The sequence below is a fragment of the Aquarana catesbeiana genome, linkage group LG07 (assembly GCF_042186555.1).
Source record: "Aquarana catesbeiana isolate 2022-GZ linkage group LG07, ASM4218655v1, whole genome shotgun sequence".
NCBI classification, from domain to species: domain Eukaryota; kingdom Metazoa; phylum Chordata; class Amphibia; order Anura; family Ranidae; genus Aquarana; species Aquarana catesbeiana.
Genome location: NC_133330.1, coordinates 258,730,964 through 258,752,997, shown reverse-complemented (window position 1 = coordinate 258,752,997; position 22,034 = coordinate 258,730,964). Strand labels below are relative to the sequence as shown.

Here is a 22,034-nt window from a genome sequence, read left to right as displayed (position 1 = left end):
GTGCGGGGATTCGAACCAGGTCCTCCTCCCATTTCTAGATAAATCACCTTTTACACCATCCAAAATAACCTCTAGATTACCTTTTTCTCAACTTCTTTCCAAATACAATCTGGTAGATTCATGGAGAGAAAGTAACCCAATGAAAAAGAAATTCACTTATTTCTCGCACCCTCATCAAACCTTCACCAGAATAGATCATATTTTTCTAACAATAGGAATGATACCAGAAATTATTGCATCAGATATAATTCCGATTCCGTGGTCTGACCATAATGCAGTATACACTACTATAGCCTCAGCCATACCAAAAGCGCATGACCCAACGTGGTACTTACCGGACATAATGCTCAAACACCCACTACATCAGATGGCCATTGAATAAGCTTTAAAGGAATACATATCAATTAATAATACAACAGATATCTCCCCAATAACACTGTGGGAAGCTCATAAGCCTGTCCTGTGTGGTACAATACAAAGACAAATGGCACTATTTAAACGGGAACGCAAAAATCTAGCAAAAAAACTAGAACTCAATTTTAATGCAGCCTACATATCATTCCAAGATAATCCATCTCAGAGTACAAAATCTCATCTGGAAAAATCTAGATTGGAATACGATCTATTTCTCACTGAGTCAGTTGATAAATCCCTCAAACGCTCCAAACACAATTTCTACATGAATACAAACAAACCAGGTACATATTTGGCTCAGGCATTAAATTCAACTAACAAATCTTTCAAACCAATACGTTTGAAATGATCAAAAAATGTTTACACTTGTAATCCAGTTAAAATAGTCCATAAATTTCACTCACATCTCGCAACTTTATACAAGACAAACAATGAATTTAATCCTACAGAGGCTGAATCCTTCTTCTCAAAAATAACCTTACCTGAGTTATCTCAGAATCAAAAAAGCAGTTTGGATGAGCCTATAACTATAGATGAAGTTGCTAACGCCATAAAAGGCCTAAAACTTAACAAAAGACCAGGCCCAGAGGGCTACTCGGTTTATACTATAAAACATTCTCAGAAATACTCTCTCCCATTCTCACTGAAACTTTTAACAAACTTCTAGATGGACATTCTTTTCGGCAAGAAACACTAATGGCAATTGTTTGTATGATCCCAAAACCCCTTTCTGATGATACTTCCTGTGTGAATTATCGGCCTATCTCTCTGTTAAACCTCGATATTAAATTATTAGCAAAAATAATAGCAAAACGCCTCAATAGCATTATAGGAAAATTAATACATAGAGATCAAGTAGGCTTCATGCCAAATAGACAGGCAGGCGATAATATACGCAGGGCAGTGTTATTGGCACATATTGCTAAAAAACGGAAAATCCCTTTATGTTTTCTATCTCTCGATATTAAGAGGGCATTTGACACAGTATCCTGGCAATATATGCAATATTCATTACAAAAATGGAGTTTTGGACCCCACTTTTTAACATGGATCAAAGCATTATATAATAAACCCAAAGCCTATATAAAATATGCTGGATACAAATCTGATGCCTTTAATATCGAAAGAGGTACCCGACAGGGTTGCCCATTATCTCCCTTATTATTTGCCCTTATACTCGAACCCATGGCCCAATACATCAGAACAAACCAAACTATAACTGGCATTGAAGTAGGAGGTATCACACACAAATTATGTATATTTGCAGACGATATATTACTTTTTCTATCATCACCACAGGTCTCTGGTCCTAACTTAATACCAGCTCTTGATGGATTTGCAGCCCTATCCGGCCTTATGATTAATCCCAAGAAATGCCTAGTGCTTAATATTTCACTCACAAACATGGAATTGATCCCGGCTAGGGCTGCACTCCCATTCACATGGGCAGAAAAATCAATCCCATATCTTGGAATTCATTTAACAGCATCTCATTCTGACTTATTCTCAACCAATTATCCTCCTGTATTAAGACAGATCACAAATCTAATAAAACAATGGTCGCAACTTCCTTTATCCTGGATAGGGAAGATTAATGCAATCAAAATGACTATTCTACCCAAATTGCTTTATCTATTCAGAGTCCTCCCTATTCCAATTCCTTCCTATTTTTTGGGAATAGTACAAAAAAGAGCAACTTCGTTTATATGGGGCTCTTCTAAACCACGTATACCTATACACACACTACATCTTCCCAAAAATAAAGGAGGCCTGGGATACCCTAATTTTACTAACTACTACAGAGCAGCACATTTGGCCAGTCTGTCCAAATACCATGCAAAACAGGAAATCCCATTATGGGTATTTATAGAGGCTTCAGAAAATGACCCTATATTAATATCAAACTTATTATGGCTTGATCCTAAAGACCGCTTTAAAATTCATAATCCCATAACTAAACACTTCTTATCTCTCTGGGATAAACTAAAAACCAAATATCAGTTACAATCTCCACACAATCCTCTCCTTTCTTTTATCAGAAATCCGGCCTTTTATCCGGCATGGATCTACCCAAATTCTTTTAAAGCTTGGACAACATCAGGCATTCAGACACTAAATGACTTCATAGCATCTAAATCATTCCTTTCATTCACATCGCTTAGAGAAAAATATGATCTACCAAACTCTGAGATATTTAGATATCTCCAAATCAAAAATTTCTATACACCATTCCTAAAGGGGGATACACCATTATCCCAATTATCCATTTTTGAATCAATCTGTACAAAAGATCCATTTGCTAAAGGTACAATTTCATCACTTTGTAATCAATTATATGGAGTAGCAAATCTTAATAGACCCTCTTACGTTCAGAGGTGGGAGGAGGACCTGGGACGAACTTTAGAAGACACGGACTGGTCTAACATATGGCTCACATCTAAGTCATCTTCACCCAACATCTTAGCACTGGAGACAAATTATAAAGTCCTAACTTGCTGGTACCTTGTACCCGCTAGAGTGGCAAAATATTCACCTAATACCTCAGCTCTTTGTTTTCGAGGATGCCCAGAAATAGGCACACATTTACACATATGGTGGACGTGCCCAGTAATCCAAACCTACTGGAAGGAAGTCATCGTGATTGCATCTAAAATATTTAAAAAAATAATACAACCAGATCCTTATATAACTTTACTTAATCTAAAACCGGAATGGTTAACACTCTCTCAATTCAAACTTATGATCCAACTAACAACGGCTGCAAAACAAACAGTGGCCAAGGCATGGAAATCTCCTACATTGGTACTAGCAGAAACAATTCACAGAATGAATAATACAATGTCCCATGCTAAGATGGTAGCCATCGATCAAAATCAAATTCCAAAATTTGAAAAACTTTGGCATCCTTGGATAAAACAACAGTTCCTGTCAAACTTCAATGACTCTGTCCTGTTGCCATGGTAGCAGATTAAATGACTTACAGAGACACCCATTCTAAGGCTTCAAAGAGAACTAAAAAGAATAATAAACTGACGAGCGGGACAACCTTGTGGACCATACCTCTGCCTTTCTACCCTTTTTCTTCTTTCTCTTTCCTTTTCTCCACCTTACGATTAAAGCTCATTATCAGAATTTATTTGACCTATATACACTCTACCTGTAAACAATATGTATAGTAGGTATAAATCATCTAAATACCTACAAAAGTAACTAAGGAAATGATATATATCTTTAATTTAGGTTTACGTGAACCCAATGTTTAATATTTGAAATTTCATGATATTTACCTATATAAACCCTACTGTAAAACAATGAGCTTACTTTATAGATCCTTGTAAACTTACTTTATGTATCTTTATAATATTGTATACTCAATAAACTTCTTTTGACAAGGAAATATCAGTCAGGATCAGCGGCCATAGCCAATACAGTCCCTGTGCGCTGCCCTCTATAACATTGCACAAATGTTACATGGCAACAGTAAGACCCCTTTCACACCGAGCCGCCTATAGCGTCGGCTGTAAAACGCCGCTATTTTTAGCGGCGTTTTACCGTCGGATTTGCGGCGCATTTCGGCCGCTAGCGGGGTGCTTTTACCCAAGAGAGGGTTAAAACCGCCCGCAATGTGCCGCAATAGTGGTGTTTTGCCGGCGGTATCCCAACGCTGCCCCATTGATTTCAATGGGCAGCAGCGGTGGAGGAGCGGTAAACACACCGCTCCTTCACCGCTCCAAAGAAGCTGCTAGCAGAACTTTTCCTGACATCCTGCCAGCGCACCGCTCCTGTGTGAAAGCCCTTGGGCTTTCACACTGGAAACAATAGAGCAGCTGTTTGAGGGCGGATTGAAGGCACTATTTTTAACGCGATAGCGCCTGCAGGATCCTGCAGATTTTGGATATGTCTATCTGAATGAGCCCTAACACCCTGAGCCTCTTGCAGTATGTGCTTTTTTTTGCCTGTAGTATTGTGGCAGTATATCCGGCCCAAGTAACCTGATCCTACGTCAGGGTGGTGTTTACTTATAAAACAGCACTTTAGGCTATTGTAGACCATACAATATTAAAGAATAAGTTCACCTTTTCGGTCCCGAATTTCAGTTTTCATAATAAATAGAACAATTTTCCAATGTGATTTCTGTCCCAGCCATCCCAATATGCTTTTCTCTCAGTTACTTTATCCACAGGAGGTTTAAAATCTTGTCAGTTTAATTGAATTTTTAAAATGATTTTTTAGATTCCATCACTTCCTGTAGTTTCTCTTAGCTTTCACTTCCTGTTAGGTCATCGCCCAAAAGACTTCACTTTCTTGTTGCATCACAGAAGAGGGTGTGATAAGGTGTGTTCACCACTCTGGAAAACACCTACCTCATTACAATACCACCTTCCACCCACTTTCTATACAAACTGATTATACAATCTCTCCTTTAGATCTCCCATCAGCTATGTAGTACAAGGGTCAGCCTGATTTGATACAAATTGAATGGATTGGTCAGGTGGGTGCTCCTATTCCATAGTTCTAGTAATTCTAAAGAAAATTGTACAGCGACTGTACAATCAGATTGCATTGTGTATGACCATCTTTATAAAGTTCATAGGAGGGAGCGGACAGAGACACTCAGTTGCCAGGCCTCATTCACATCTCCACGTAAGGAAAACTCAAACTCATTTCCCGCATGCGTTTTTGGGGTGTTTGGGAGCGTTTTCACATGCACATTTGCAGCTTTTCTTAAACACATGGCAAGGTCCGCATTTTCTGTGCAGTTTGCCATGCACTTAGAAACACACAAATGCAATGGAGCCTCATTGTTCTTCTGTAAACACACCAATTTCACTTTCAGGCCTCATTCACACCAAGAGTAGTGGGAGCGCATGTTTTTTGGCTTGCTCTTCCAGTGATACACATAGGACAGCCCGTTGATTTCAATGGGCTGCGCTACACATGGCAAAGTAGCTCATGGGACATTTTGGCGTTGTGCGAGTTGCACTTTTTACTGTATTGCGCCTTTTACTGCTTTTGTCACTCCTTTTTTTCTTGTGGCAATATGTGTGTTCGCTTCTGTGTTTGGTGTGCCATTAAAAATTAATGACACTGAAAGCACAACTAGGTAGTTTTAGGTGTATAAATGTTGCCTTACACTATACAATCTGATCGTAAAATCTCCTTTAGATTTAGCAAAACTATACACTGTAATAGGAGGACACTCCATCTTTCAAATCACTCTGTATCCAATCAGATAGGCTCTTGCCCTACATCAGGGTGTACTGTGGGCTGCATGTGGCCTCAAGGGGTTTAGCATGCTGCCTGAGACTGTCTGCAGGGAGGTGCGTGGTGGGATATGGGGATGCTGTGCAAACATGGTTAATGGGTGTGTGCTAATGGGGTCAGCTGGTAAAGGCCTAACTGGTGTCTTACTGGTTTCTCTGTCCCAAATGTATATATCAGGAAGTGATGAAAAATTATAGCAAGGGCTAAGGTAAGGCCTTGTTCTCAGAATCAAAGAAAGCTTTTAATTTTCTGCAATTGAGGTACATTAATGGTATATTGATACATAGGGGAGCTGGATTAAAAAAAAAAGTTAACTTTTCCTTTAACCAGTTTCGGACCAGCTGCCGCAGTTATACTGCAGCAGGTTGGCTCAGCTGGGCAAAGCGTTGTAGCTGTACGGTGGCCTTGACAATTGGATTTGCTTCAGAATCGATCAGTCCCCAGGCCAATGATTTCTGGCCTGGACCTGGTGATCGGTTCTGGCAAATGAAATCCTTCCCCTGCCTGTGTAAGTGTAAACACAGGCAGGGGAAGTGATGTCATCTCCCCTCATGGAACTCTTTTCCATTCCAAAGAGAGGAGAGAAGACATCTCACAGTAAGTTGCACCAACACTACACTGACACAGTACACATAGGCACACTTGTCACCCCCCCGATCACCCGTGTCACCCAGTGCAGTGTTCATTTTTTTTTTTTATCACTGTACTGTTGTCATTTGTGACAATAATCAGTTTTAGGGTACTCAGTGGTAGCCCCAGATAGGTCTAGGGACCTAAACCCCCCTAATAAAGGTTTAACCCCTTGATCACCCCCTGTCACCAGTGATCACCATATTAGTGTCACAGGTGACGCTGGTTAGGTTCATTTTTTTATGGCATCAGGGCACCCGTCGTATATTACCTAAATAAAGGTTTAACCCCCTGATCACCCGGCGGGTGATATCAGTTAGGTTTTAGCGTCAGTCAGGGTCTGCGTCGCCTCAGGCAGCGTCAGATTAGTGCCAGTAGCGCTAACACCTACACATGCACCATACACCTCCCTTAGTAGTATAGTGTCTGAACGGATCGATATCTTTGATCTGATCAGATCTATACTAGCGTCCCCAGTAGTTTAGGGTTCCCAAAAATGCAGCGTTAGCGGGATCAGCCCGCTAGCACCTGCGTTTAGCCCCTCCGCCCAGCCCAGCCCAGCCCACCCTTGTGCAGTATCAATCGATCACTGTCACTTACAAAATACTAAACACATAACTGCAGTATTCGCAGAGTCAGGCCTGATCCCTGCAAATGCTAACAGTCTTTTTGGTAGCGTTTGACGCAGTCACTGACAGTCAGGTGCTTTTTTCCTGTGAGTCTCACTAGTGTACCAGTAAATTTAGAGGCGAAAATGTCAAATCGAAGGTACATTAGTGAAGAGGCCTACACGTTTCTGAGCCTGATAGATGAGAGTGAAGAGGAAGTCACCCATCTGTCCGGTTCTGGCTCAGAATATGAACCAGTAGACAGCAGCGGCACCCTGACAGATAGCGCTGACGACTGAGTAGTGGTTCCTGCCAAGGTCAGGCGTACCCAACCCTGTTCTTCTGCTGTTGTTGAGGTGCAAGAACCGCAGGGCTCTCGTATGGAGCAGTGAGCCAGTACTAGTGCAGCTCATTCTTCTGGTTAACTGGCAAGCACCAGCAGCCTAGTACATCCTGGTCGTACATCCAGCACTGCAGTAATACTTGGTGACGTGGCTGGTCCCATAAGTGCAGTTTCAGCTGGTGAGGTGGCTAGCACAAGTAGTGTCCCGCAGCCACCAAGAAGATGATAAACACAGGTCCGTCGAGCCCATAGTGCCTTTCCTGCTGCATTTGCCAATCCGAATTGGGAGCCCACCACTTCTGCAGCACCCGTACTTCCCCCATTCACTGGCCAACCCAGAATTCAGGTGGAAACATTTGATTTTACGTCACTTGATTTTTATTCGCTGTTTTTCACGGAAGATCTCTATAGATCTATTGTGGACCGAAGCAATTTGTATGCTGGTCAATTCATCACCGCTAATCCCCAGTTGACCCTTGGCAGAGATTGGAAACCTATTACGGTTTCCAAATTTAAGACTTTCCTGGGCCTATCCCTCCTCATGGGCATAGTTAAAAAAGTGAGTTGCGGTCATATTGGTTCATTGACCCAATTCACCATATGCCCGTGTTCTCTGCTTCCATGGCCAGAATATGATATGAGCAGATCTTGCGGTTCATGCATTTCAATGACAATGAACTCTGTTATCCTCGGGATGACCCTGGATATGATCGGCTCCACAAAATTCGGCCCCTTGTAAACCACTTCATGCAGTAGTTTGTAGCCTTATTTACTCCCGATCAAGTTGTCTGCATTGATGAGTCCCTGATAAAGTTTTCTGACCGCTTGTTCCCAGCAAACGTGCCAGATATGGGGTCAAGATGTATAAGCTCTGTGACAGGGCAACAGGCTATACATATAGTTTTATGGTTTACGAGGGAAGAGGTAGTCTTGTGGAGCCGGGTGAACTGCCTAGACTACATAGGGAGTGCTGGTAAGATCATGTGGGACATGGTGTCACCCTTATTCGGAAAAGAGGTACCACTTGAAAATGGACAATTATTACACAAGCGTGCCACTTTTTAGTCACCTTTTTGATTGTGGAATTAGCGCATGTGGCACTGTGCGATCTAATTGCCGGGGCTACCCCCAAAGGCTTGTAGAGTCCCGACTTAGAGGGGGGAGAGAGCCTGCTTGAAATTTAATTATTTGTTAGCAGCGAAGTGGGGGGATTCACAGAATGTTTTCGTTCAGTCTTTCCTTCACGCAGATACGACAGTCCAAATTCCTACGGCGACTGGTGTTGTGGAGAAACCCCTCTGGGTCCACGAATACAACCTTAACATGGGAGGGGGAGACCTCAACAACCAGTTGTTGGCGCCGTACCTAATTGCCCATAAGGCCAGACGCTGGTATAAAAAAGTGTCTGTATATTTATTCCAATGAGCTCTGCTGAATGCTTTTGTGCTATACAAAGCTTCGGGACGAGCTGGATCCTTCCTAAAATTCCAGGAAGAGATCGTCACAGCCATTCTGTTTCCAGACGATGTTATGCCCCACCTTCCCAACGCAAATGCAGTGAGCTGGCTGCATGAGAGGCATTTTCCGTATGTACTCCCTGGTACCCCTGCCCAAAGAACACCCCAAAGAAGATGTTGTGTCTGCAGAAAATGTTTGATTTAGGCGTGACACCCGCTTTTATTGTCCCTCCTGTCCTGACCAACCTGATCTCTGCATCGGCAACTGTTTCAAACGCTACCACACACTAGTGGAGTATTAGCGTAGGGTACAGCACTACACAGTCTTAGGGCACACTTACACAGGGTTGGGGAGATGGCCATCACATTTTGAGAGATCATAATCTGGAACGTTTACAGTTTACAGTTTATATAGTGCAAAAGAATAAAGGATAAAAAAGCCAAAAATAGTTGCTTTTATTTTTCTTCTCTCTATTCTTCTCTCTCTTATGTTCGCTCTCTATTGTCCGTTCTATTGTTCGCTCTCTATTGTTCTATATCTATTGTTCTCTCTCTATTGTTACTGTATTTTAGAACTGTAATGTTTTATTTTTACTGTGTTTTATTGTATTTGCTTTGCAGGGATGGTATGTCATACTGTAATGTTACCTTGTTTTATTGTTAACTATCATTTGCTTAGCAGGTACGCCATTCAGGTGCAGCACTGATTTATTTTTCTTGACAGCAACAGCGACTCCAGTTCTGTAGGAGGTGATTTCACCACCACAGTTAAAAAAATTGATGCATGTATGCCCATTAGGCTGCATGAAAAAAAAGAACATTACAATATATGCCCAACAAGGACCAGCAACTTACTGGTATGTCGCTGAATTTTGAGTGGTTATATCAGAATGATGCTTGCAGGTTTAGATATCATCTTGGTATCATTCTTTTCAGCCAGCGGTCGGCTTTCATGTAAAAGCAATCTTAGCAGCTAATTAGCCGCTAGACTGCTTTTACAAGCAGTGGGAGGGAACGTCCCCCCTCCCACCGTCTTCCATGGTTTTCTCTGGCTCTCCTGTCCCAACAGGGAACCCGAGAATGCAGCCAGTGGTTCTGCCAGTTAACCATAGAGCTGATCAGAGACTAGAATGGCTCCAATCATCTCTATGGCCTAAGAAACCGGAAGCTACGAGCATTTCATGACTTAGGTTTCACTGGATATAAACAGCACCATTGGGAAATTGGGAAATCATTTTATCACATCGATCTTGATGTGGTCAGATGCTTTGAGGGCAGAGGAGAGATCTAGGCTCTAAAAACCCCAATTTTTTCAAAAAAAGAGTACCTGTCACTACTTATTGCTATCATAGGGGATATTTACATTCCCTGAGATAAGAATAAAAATGATAAAAAACAAATAAATGAAGGGAACAGCTTAAAAAGAAATGAAAAAAGAAATATTAAATAATTAAAAAAAAAGAAAAAAAAGCACCCCTGTCCCCTCGTGCTCACACACAAAGTGGTAACCTGTAAAGGAGTTTAAAGGCTTTTAAAAATATATGTAGTTTGTCACCGCTGCACGTTTGTGCGCAATTTTAAAGCATTTTGTGTTTGGTATCCATGTATAAGATCATTTTTTTTATTTCATCAAACATTTGGGCAATATAGTGTGTTTTTGTGCATTAAAATTAAAAAAGGGTTTTTTTTCCAAAGAAATTGCGTTTGAAAAATCGCTGCACAAATACTGTGTGAAAAAAAAAAAATTGCAACACCCACCATTTTAATCTGTAGAGCATTTGCTTTAAAAAAATATATAATGTTTGGGGGTTCAAAGTAACTTTCTAGCAAAAAAAAAAAATTTAGGTAAACAAAAAGTGTTAGAAAGGGCTTTGTCTTCAAGTGGTTAGAAGAGTGGGTGATGTGTGACATAAGCTTCTAATGTTGTGCATAAAATTCCAGGACAGTTCAAAACCCCCCAAATTACCCAATTTTGGAAAGTAGACACCCCAAGCTATTTGCTGATAGGCATGTTGAGTCCGTGTGATAACAAAAGCTTGCCACCACTCTCATTTATAGCTGGCTATCGCAGTAAGCAGCACTGGGAGGCTAAAAAAGGTACCAACAAGTGTCTGGGGAATGCCCAGGAAAAAGCCAAAGTCTACTTACCACCAGCTTGCAGACAACCAAATTGACCTATCTAACAGTAAGCATGCAAACGCATGCGTGAGCCACAGAGCCACGTCACGTCACGTCACCTTTGTATCTGTGGTCCTAACACTAAACTATGAGTGTCCCCACAGTGGAGGCACATGCATTTAATGGATAAATGAGAGCAGGTGGACTGGAGGGGAGCCCACCCCTCCTTAAAGGTACAGGAGCACACCAAACACCCAGCAATAGCACAATGGCCTTTTTTAACGCTTACTGTTAGATAGGTCAATTTGGTTGTCTGCAAGCTGGTGGTAAGTAGACTTTGGCTTTTTCCTGGGCATTCCCCAGACACTTGTTGGTATGTTGAGTCCATGGAATAGTTTTATATTTTGCCACAAGGTTCTGGAAAATTACAAACTTTTTTTTTGTACAAAGTTGTCACTAAATGATATATTGCTTAAACATGCCATGGCCATATGTGGAATTACACCCCAAAATACATTCTGCTGCTTCTCTTGAGTACGGGGATACCACATGTGTGAGACTTTTTGGGAGCCTAGCTATGTACAGGACCCCGAAAACCATTCACCACCTTCAGGCTTTCTAAGAGCGTAAAATGGTGATTTCACTTCCTCACTACCTATCACAGTTGAGGAGGCCCTGAAATGTCAAAATAGCAGAAATCCCCCACAAATGACCCCATTTTGGAAAGTAAACACCCCAAGGTATTTGCTAAGAGGCATGGTGAGTTGAGTATTTTGCAGCTCACATTTGTTTTTGAAAATGTAATTTTCCCGAAACTTTTGGCAAAATATAAAATATTCCATGGGCTCAACATGCCTCTCAGCAAATAGCTTATAGTGTCTTCTTTCCAAAATGGGGTCATTTGGGGGAGGGGGGTGTGCTATCTTGACATTTCATGGCCTCCAAAACTGTGATAGGTAGTGAGGAAGTGAAATCACCATTTTACGCCCTTAGAAAGCCTGAAGTCGGTAATTGGTTTTCGGGGTCCTGTACACGGCTAGGCTCCCAAAAAGTCTCACAAATGTGGTATCCCCATACTTAGGAGAAGCTGCAAAATGTATTTTGGGGTGTAATTCCACATATGTCCATGGCATGTTTGAGCAATATATCATTTAGTGACAACTTTGTGCAAGTAAAAAAAGTTTGTCAATTTCCTGCAACGTGTGGCAAAATATAAAAGATTCCATGGACTCAACATGCCTCTCAGCCTCACACCCCCAATAGCTTGGGGTGTCTACTTTCCAAAATGGGGTCATTTGGGGGGGAGAGGGTTGTGCTATCTTGGCATTTTATGGCCTTCAAAACTGTGATAGGTAGTGAGGAGTGAAATAAAAAATTTACGCCCTTAGAAATCCTGAAGGCGGTGCTTGGTTTTCGGGGTCCTGCACGCGGCTAGGCTCCCAAAAAGTCTCACACATGCAGTATCCCCGTACTCAGGAGAAGCAGCAAATTGTATTTTGGGGTGTAATTTCACATATGCCAATGGCATGTTTGAACAATATATCATTTAGTGACAACTTTGTGCAATTTTTTTTTTGTCATTTTTCAATCACTTGTGACAAAAAAATTAAATATTCAATGGGCTCAACAGGCCTCTCAGCAATTTCCTTGGGGTGTCTACTTTCCAAAATGGGGTTATTTTTTTTTGGGGGGGGGGGGGGGTTGTACTGCCCTGCCATTTTAGCACCTGAAGAAATTAGATAAGCGGTCATAAATGAAAAGCTGCGTAAATTCCAGAAAATGTACCCTAGTTTGTAGACGCTATAACTGTTGCACAAACCACTAAATATATGCTTATTGACATTTTTTTTTACCAAAGACATGTGGCTGAATACATTTTGGCCTAAATGTATGACTAAAATTGAGTTATTGGATTTTTTTTATAACAAAATGAGAAAATATAATTTTTTTTCAAAATTTTTGGTCTTTTTCCATTTTTATCGCTAAAAATAAAAATCGCAGAGGCAATCAAATATCATCAAAAGAAATCTCTATTTGTAGAGAAAAAAGGATGCAAATTTTGTTTGGGTACATTGCATGACCGCGGAATTACCAGTTAAAGCAGCTCAGTGCCAAATTGTAAAAAGTGCTCTGGTCATTGAGCAGCCAAATCTTCTGGGGCAGAAGTGGTTAAACTGAATAGGGCCCCATCTTGATTTCTGCCCAGGACCCAGTTTTTTTTCTAACTTTAATTTGGACCACATCAAAGGATCTCTATTTGATAAAGAATTTCTACTTACCTTGAAAATCTCTCCCCTTAACGGTAAATAAAATATTGTACTCACAGTGGGCTGTAGATAGAATGACATGACTTATGGTTCACTAAGGCAACAAAGGACACCTCTATATTTGTGCTTAACTCGTTGATGTTTCAAAGGGCACCTGATATAATAGTGCCAGCAGTTTACTCTGCAATTAAGTATGCCAGAGAATCTTATTGAAATTCTGATAATATTTAAACTCATGTGTTCATTTCAAAGTCTGATCCAGCTGGCAAACGGTGCAAGTGACAATTATAACATCAAAGCTACTTACTGTGTATCTCCATAAGCCGCCAATGTCATGACTTTTTTCAAAGCATATTGGTTCATGACCTTCTTCTAGGCAACTTTTGATAGCTGTCAGTCCACTGCAGCCAGCCCCGATTACAGCCACTCTTTTAACCATGGTGCCCTTAAAAAAATGCATTAAAATCCACAAAGTTAGTACGTCTGATTTTAAATGAGGTTGACTTACTAAAGGCAAACAAACCTTGCACTTTGCAAGTGCAGTTGCACTCATTTTCCCTAGAGCTTAGTGATTATGGTGAAGCTCAGCTGGTTTCCATCAGCCAATCATGTGCAAGCAAAAATGTTGTTTTTTTCCCTGCACCTAATTGGGTATTCTTTACAAAGTGAAGTTTCACCACATTTACTAAGCTCTTGGGAAAATGCACTTGCACAGTGCGCAGTCTATTTGCCTTTAGTAAATCAACACCACATTAACTGTATACTGCCAGTTTCAAAAGATCATAGATTGGAAGGGATTTTTTTTTTTTTACTCTTTCTTAAATGTAGGAAGTAATTTGTCAAGTTTAATTAGATCCAAATATTTGCCAATGTTTGCAATGTCTGAGAATTTATGAATCTGCTTGCAATAAAAATAATAGGAGAACAAACATTGAATAAAGATTGCCTGCCTAATTACCAATAGTTTTACACATTCTGTTTTTTAACAGAAAAAAAAATATGGAAGAGTTCATTTTAATACTGCTTGGCCCAGTATGGGCCAAGCAGTATTTAGGAAAAAATGTAAACAATATTTAACTAAAGCAATTATTAATAATTATTAATTAAAATAATATTTAGGAATAAGAACTTTAATTTGGGTCTGGGGGGGTTTATTTGAGCATGATCCCTTAAGCCTGTAGTCTAAGATTGTGAATACTTTAGTGCATAATACAAATTTAAATGCAATATTCTCAGGGACCAGGATACTGAGGACATCGCGACTGGCAGTTCACACTCGCAGTCTGACAAGTCTGGAGGTGAATGGCTATATAGCTGAGCTTGTTACTCCCTAGTGTCGGGCAGACACTGTTCAAATGTGAGTGCATTGGATATAGTTTTTAAACAAGCCTGTTATGCCGCGTACACACGACCGGTTTAGCCGTCGGAATAAACTCCGAAGGTTTCTCCAACGGAACTCCGACGAAATTCCATTCAAGTGGTCTTGCCTACACATGGTCAATCTAAAGTCTGACCAAAGTCCGACCGAAATTTCGAATTTACGGAAAAAAAAGTCAGATGAGGCACACACACGATCGGAATAGCCGATGAAAAGCTTCCGTCTGAATTTTTCTGTCGGACATTCCGCTCATGTGTACACGGCTTTAGATGTTTTTTACGCTATGGGAGCCTTCTTCCCTCTTCTTTGTCTTTCCCATGATATGCTGTAATCGGTGAGAGTAAAAACTGTGATTGATGATCGTTTGAAGAGAGTGTTTTCCTCCAGCTGATATATCATCCTATCTACTTATCGATCTGGTGAGTTCAATTGAGGGAGAGCGGTGAAGGAGTCTTGTATTCGGGAAGCATTTGTAGCATTTATACAAGGAAATACATTTTATATATTTTTTTTTTATATGTTTTTTCACTGTTTGTTCACAATTTTTTTCAGCACTTTTGAGAATATTGCACTTAAGTTTGTATTATGCACTAGCACTTTACTGATATTCCTGTATTGAATTGGTTTAACACAAGTGGTATTACATATTTATACATACACTGAGCAAAATTATAAACGCAACACTTTGGTGTTTGCCCCTATTTATCATGAGCTGAAAGCAAAGATCTAGGACTTGTTCTATGTACACAAAATGCATATTTCTCTCAAATATTGTTCACAAATCTGTCTATCTGTATTAGGCTACTTTCAGACTGGGGCAGGCAGGCATCGGCGGTAAAGCGGAGCTATTTTTAGCGCCGCTTTACCGTTGCTATTTGTATTTAACCCCCGCTAGCAGCCGAAAAAGGGTTAAAACCACCGGCATAGTTATGCCAGCGGTTTGGCGGTCCTGCCCTATTGTTTTCAATGGGCAGGGGCGCTTTAGGAGCGGTGTAAACACCGCTTCTACAGCGCTGCAAAGATGTGGCTCGCAGGACTTTTTTTACCGTCCTGCAAGCGCATGTTGTGCCATTCATCCATGACCATCACCTCATGTTTCAGCATGATAATACACGGCTCCATGTTGCAAGGATCTCTACACAATTCCTGGAAGTTGAAAACATCCCAGTTCTTGCATGGCCAGCATACCAACCGGACATGTCACCCATTGAGCATGTTTGGGATGCTCTGGATCGGCGTATAAGATAACGTGTTCCAGTTCCTGCCAATATCCAGCAACTTCGCACAGCCATTGAAGAGGAATGGACCAACATTCCACAGGCCACAATCAACAACCTGATCAACTCTATGCGAAGGAGATGTGCTGCACTGAGTGAGGCAAATGGTGGTCACAACAGATACTGACAGGTTTTCAACCACCTCGACACAGTGAGTGCCGGTTCACACAGGGGCGACTTGTCAGGCGACCTAGTCGCCTGACAAGTCGCCTCCCGTTCTGTACAATGGAACCGTTCTAATAGGAGTGACTCAAGTCGCTCCGACTTAGAAAAAGGTTCCTGTACTTCTTTTGGGGCGACTTGTGGCGACTTGCATAGACTTCTATACAGAAGTCGTTTTGCAAGTCGCCGTGGATGTCGTGTGCAGTTCGCCTCGGCGAGGCGACCTGCAAGTCGTGCCGCCCCTAGTGTGAACCGAGCCTAAGGCTGGATTCACACCTATGCGTTTTTAGTGCTTTTTGCATTTTGCAGATTTGCACTACAGAACGTGTTCCATAGTAAACCATGTTAAATGGACTGTAGTACAAATCTGCAAAATGCAAAAAGCACTAAAAATGCATAGGTGTGAATCCAGCCTAAAACTGTACATTTTAGAGTGGCCTTTTATTGTGGCCAGCCTAAGGAACACCTGTGCAATAATCATGCTGTCTAATCAGCATCATGATATGCCACACCTGTGAGGTGGATGGATTATCTCAGCAAAGGAGAGGTGCTCACTAATACAGATTTAAACAGATTTGTGAACAGTATTTGAGAGAAATAGACCTTTTGTGTACATAGAAAATGTCATAGATCTTTGCGTTCAGCTCATGATAAATAGGGGCAAACACAAAAGTGTTACATTTATAATTTTGCTCAGTGTATATGCAGAGTTTAAGGTATTCACAATTTTAGACTGAAAGGTTTTCAGAATTTATTGTGCAGACTAGCGCTATCCCTACAGCACTATCGATACACATGGTTTAGTAATTGTTTTTTTTCACAATTATTGGAGCAGCAGCTTTTATAGCACAAATCTGTGGCGCTGTTATTATTTTTCACATTGATCCCTTAAGCCAGCTAATTTTTCCAGGGACCGGGGAGATGGACTGGATATTCATGGAGTCTGTCCTTAGTCCCCTTTCACAGTGTCCACAGTTCCCCTTTACATCACATTTCCTCCTTTAAAGCAGTCCCATAGTGTCCTCCATTCCGTTTCACATTACTACCCCCCTTTAAATTACAGTTTCCCTTTACAATTCAGTCTCCTTTACATTAATATAACGGGGACTGCACTGTAAAGGGGCATGGTGATGTATCAGGGCTGCGCTGTAAAGAGGCACAAAAATGTAATGGGGCTGCACTGTAAAGGATCACGGTGATGTAACCAGGGCTGCACTTAAAGAGGCACAAAGATGTAATGAGGCTGCACTGTAAACAGGCATGGTGATGTAATAGGGGCTGTACTGTAGAGGGGCATGAAGATGTAATTGGGGCTGCACTATAAAGGGGCATGGTGATGTATTGGGAGCTGCACTGTAAAGGGGCATGGTGTTGTAAATGGAGCTGCACTATAAAGGGGCACGAATATGTAACCCCTGTTACATTACGTTACAGTGCTGCAACGTAAAGGGGTACTGTGATGTAACAATGATGTGAAAGTGACTGCACTGTAAAGGGAATTCTGTGATATAAAGGGGACTGCACTGTTAAGGGGCACTGTAATGATTGCAATGTCCCTTTACAGTGCAGTCCCCTTTATATCACAGTATCCCTTGCAATCACAGCCCCCCTGTCACAGTGCCCCTTGAAGTCATGCCCCCCCTCCTCTCTCACTGCTCCATCACAGTGCCCCATTTCAGTTTCTGACCCCCCCCCCCTGCACCTGCGGCAGGGTAGAGGCAGTTTTCAGCCATGTGTTTTCTCCTGCTGCCCCCCCCCCCCATGGCCCCCGATGTCAACCTGTGGGCAAGAGGCAGGAGGTGCTGCAGATATGAACATAGAGCGGGAATTGCCAAAACTTATCATGTTAACAAATGGGTGGTTTCTTTGTCATTTTGGTGCAGCAATTCTCTCTTTTGTATATGATAATATAAAATCCCGGTCTCCAGAGCAGACCTCCAGCTCCTCTTGCCCCACCACCAATGTCATCCTATTAGCAGAGCTAATTAGATTGGAGCTGGGGCTCTGCCCTGGAGAGTGGGAGTCTTTTTATATCAACATATACAAAACAGAGAATTGCTGCACTAAAATGACAAAGAAATAAAGTCCCATAAATATTACAGTCCATATAAAAGTGATATAGTCCAATCATGAAACACTTTGATAGTGAATATTGTATAAAAAGGTGAAACACCCAGTTGCGCCTCCACCATATAATATGAGATGGTCGCTTACCAGAGGAAATGGACTCTAGATTATAAGAGTCATGACCGCAGTATGATAGAATATCCTTAAGACAGGAGTCATCAACCCTCTTTCCTTTTCAGCAAAACAGGAGACCTCTGTGGCTTTTCTTTGGTGTCCAATGGGAACACTCACTTAGGGAATAATCGATGGTTCTCCGGCAAATCATGCATGTAAGATGAATCAAAGAAACTCCCATAGTGTGAAACCGTATAAAATTTATTAAGGATAAAAGACACCAACTGCATAAATAGAGGCAGTTAAAAACTAGCATATATGCAGTGTATATCCGTCCCAGGATTCAAGCTGACAGCCTTATGGGGTCCAATGGGAACACTCACTTAGGGAATAATCGATGGTTCTCTGGCAAATCATTCATGTAAGATGAATCAAAGAAACTCCCATAGTTTGAAACCGTATAAAATTTATTAAGGATAAAAGATACCAACTATATACATAGAGGCAGTAAAAAAACAGTGTACGCAGTGTATATCCGTCCCAGGATTCAAGCTGACAGCCTTATGGGGTCCAATGGGAACACTCACTTAGGGAATAATCGATGGTTCTCTGGCAAATCATTCATGTAAGATGAATCAAAGAAACTCCCATAGTTTGAAACCGTATAAAATTTATTAAGGATAAAAGATACCAACTATATACATAGAGGCAGTAAAAAAACGAGCATATATGCAATGTATATCCATCCCAGAATTCAAGCCGACAGCCTCATGGGGTCAGCGGGCGTGGTAAAGTCACGAGCTTGCCCCCGATGATATGAAACGCGTTGGGTGGAGTCCATGCTCGTGACGTTACCACGCCCGACATCCCCATGAAGCTGTCAGCTTGAATCCTGGGACAGATAAACATTGCATATATGCTCGTTTTTAACTGCCTCTATGTATGTAGTTGGTATTGTTTTTGCCAATGGCTTTCTAATTTGGGTTTATCTTTAACTAATACCTTTGAAATTTTACTACATTTTTATATTTACAAGAGAATAAGAAGGGAGAAGACACATGGGCTCAGTGACACAGCCATACAGATGAGGTGAGCAGCAACCACGGTCTGTGATAATACCGTCGGGGCCGCAGTCACCGCTCACCTCCTGCTGCGCATCCCGGTCATCAACAGGCCATGGACCAGTACCAGTCCGTGGCCTTGGGGTTGGGGAACCCTGCCTTAGGCCAAAAACATATGGTGACCAAACACACTTTGTTTGTTTTTTTTAATCCAAATGATATGCAATCGAATCTGCAAAAAAATTGAATAGGCAATCAACTAGGGTAGAAGATTCTTGATTGTTTTGCATCAATCAGCAGCACAAAGATATTTTGTTCATGAAATAGAGATGTGATCCATGATTTACAATCATTAGTTATGATCTCATCTTACTTTTGATAGAAATTCACTTCCTTGTGTGGTGCACATCATTCGAATGGGTTATCGACCAGTGGCAGCCCGTGCAATGTGCCCCCTGTCCCTGCCGCCGCCTCCCTATCTATGCGCCCAGCCCCTTTCAGGATGCCGGATGCATAGACTCCAAGGGCGGGGGTTGGTTTTTCTTTTAAGCATCTGATTAGAGCCATAGGCTCTAATAGGCTTCAAAATAGGATGGGCTCGGGGCGCAGAGAGTGTGCCCTGATCCCACCCAATTGTGTGTCGATAGCAAATGAATTTTCACTTTTTTCACACTAACGTTCTCCCCGCCATTTAGGAGGCGGGTCAATGAGACCTGTTTCCTGATTTGCCAAAGTGCCAGGTGAGCCTGGCGCTTAGGAAGAGGAGGCACCAGCAGAAGAGACATGCGCTGGACTCCAGGAAGGACACCTTCACCGCTGCTGCTCTGGAAGAGATACAGTCAGGAGGCAGGAGCACTCGGAGAGGATACCAGAGCCTGGTGGTAAGTGCCAGACCTCCCGCTAGGGGAGGCTGGGTAGCTGTCAAAGCCGCAAGCCCCGTGGGGGGGCGAGTTGGTGTGCTGTCAGACTTGAGAGCCGCGCACGGGGGGGTGAGTCGGTGTGCTGTCAGAGCCGCGATCGGGAGGGAGTACTGTCAGAACCAGAGCTGCTGATCTGTGTTCCCTGACCTGTGATGCTGTGTACACTGACCTGTGATGCTGTGTACACTGACCTATGATGCTGCATACACTGATCTGTGAGGCTGAGCTGTATACACTGACCTGTGATGCTGTGTACACTGACCTGTGATGCTGTGTACACTGACCTATGATGCTGTATACACTGATCTGTGATGCTGTATACACTGATCTCTGAGGCTGAGCAGTATACACTAACCTGTGATGCTGTGTACACTGACCTGTGATGCTGTGTACACTGACCTGTGATGCTGTGTATACTGACCTGTGATGCTGTATAAACTGACCTGTGATGCTGTATACACTGACCTGTGATGCTGTATACACTGACCTGTGATGCTGTGTATACTGACCTGTGATGCTGTATAAACTGACCTGTGATGCTGTATAAACTGACCTGTGATGTTGTATACATTGACCTGTGATGCTGTATAAACTGACCTGTGATGATGTATACACTGACCTGTGATGCTGTATAAACTGACCTGTGATGCTGTATACACTGACCTGTGATGCTGTATACACTGATCTGCAAGGCTGAGCTGTATACATTGATCTGTTATGCTATATACACTGATCTGTGATGCTATATACCCTGATCTGTGAGGCTGAGCTATATACTCTGATCTGTGAGGCTGATCTGTATACCCTGATCTATGAGGCTGAGCTGTATACCCTGATCTGTGAGGCTGAGCTATATACCCTGATCTGTGAGGCTGAGCTGTATACCCTGATCTGTGAGGCTGAGCTGTATACCCTGATCTGTGAGGCTGAGCTATATACTCTGATCTGTGAAGCTGAGCTATATACTCTGATCTGTGAGGCTGAGCTGTATACCCTGATCTGTGAGGCTGAGCTATATACTTTGTACTCTGTCCTGTGATGCAGGGCTGTATACTCATGACACTATGGGTGGAAGCAAGTGGAATATAAGGGATGGAGTGAGTGGATTCTATAAGAGGTGGGGCTTATAAAAAGTGGGCGAGGTCAAAAAGTAAGGGTGGGGTCTTGCGCCCACCCCCCATCCTAAAACATCACCAGTCGCCACTGTTGTCGACTATAGATCAATTATTCTGATCATAAGAATAAGTTGTTCATTTACCATAATATCATACATTTTTGTTACATAACTACATAGTTGGTAGGTTGAATAAAGACACCAGTCCATCCAGTTCAACATGTGTGTGTCACTATCAGTTTCAATATCCATGTACATTGTGTTTGCTAATAAACTCATTTAAATGTTTTTAACATATTGTTGGCTGCTACTACAGAAGTCTTGTATCAGATTTAGCACAGAGAATTGGTTCATAGGTTCTTGTTTGCTTCTAATAATTGTGCTGTTTGTTACTATGATCTGCTAGCGCTGAATGAAGGCTATAGTCTGGCAAAAATCACAAAAAAAGTTATAATCCTTTTTAAAACATACTCCATAAAAGGCTGAACATTGTACTAATGGGTAAATCACTAATTAGAAACTAAACGATTGTAAAACAAATAATATTTTTGGTAAGACAATAGCTTACCTCTGTTTCCGCCTTGTTTGAGCTGTGCTGATCACACAATGACCTCCTTTTAACTTGAGCAAAATAAAACTTTCGTTGTTAGTTTTGGGGCTCTCTTGCACCATCTATGGCACAAAGTGTGAAATTCAACTTAGATTGTTGAACATTACTCCAGCTCAATTGCAAAAAAATAAATAACAAATGACACTTAAAGTGATACGAAAGTCTCAAGTATAACAAACATGTTATCCTTACCTGCTCTGTGCAGTGAATTTGCACAGAGCAGCCCAGA

At 41.8% G+C, this 22,034-nt stretch overlaps 1 protein-coding gene across 1 annotated transcript in view; it reads right to left on the bottom strand.

Annotated features, from left to right (window-relative positions):
- Nucleotides 1-21,818, bottom strand: part of LOC141102967 (dimethylaniline monooxygenase [N-oxide-forming] 2-like) — a 139,139-nt gene extending 117,321 nt beyond the window's left edge. The window contains exons 1-2 of the mRNA XM_073592036.1: nucleotides 21,764-21,818; nucleotides 13,410-13,547 (exon numbers count right to left, since the gene is read on the bottom strand). Coding sequence (XP_073448137.1) covers nucleotides 13,410-13,541 — 132 coding nt within the window. The 5' untranslated portion in view covers nucleotides 13,542-13,547; nucleotides 21,764-21,818. The remainder of the gene's footprint in view (nucleotides 1-13,409; nucleotides 13,548-21,763) is intronic.
- Nucleotides 21,819-22,034: the final 216 nt, after the last annotated feature.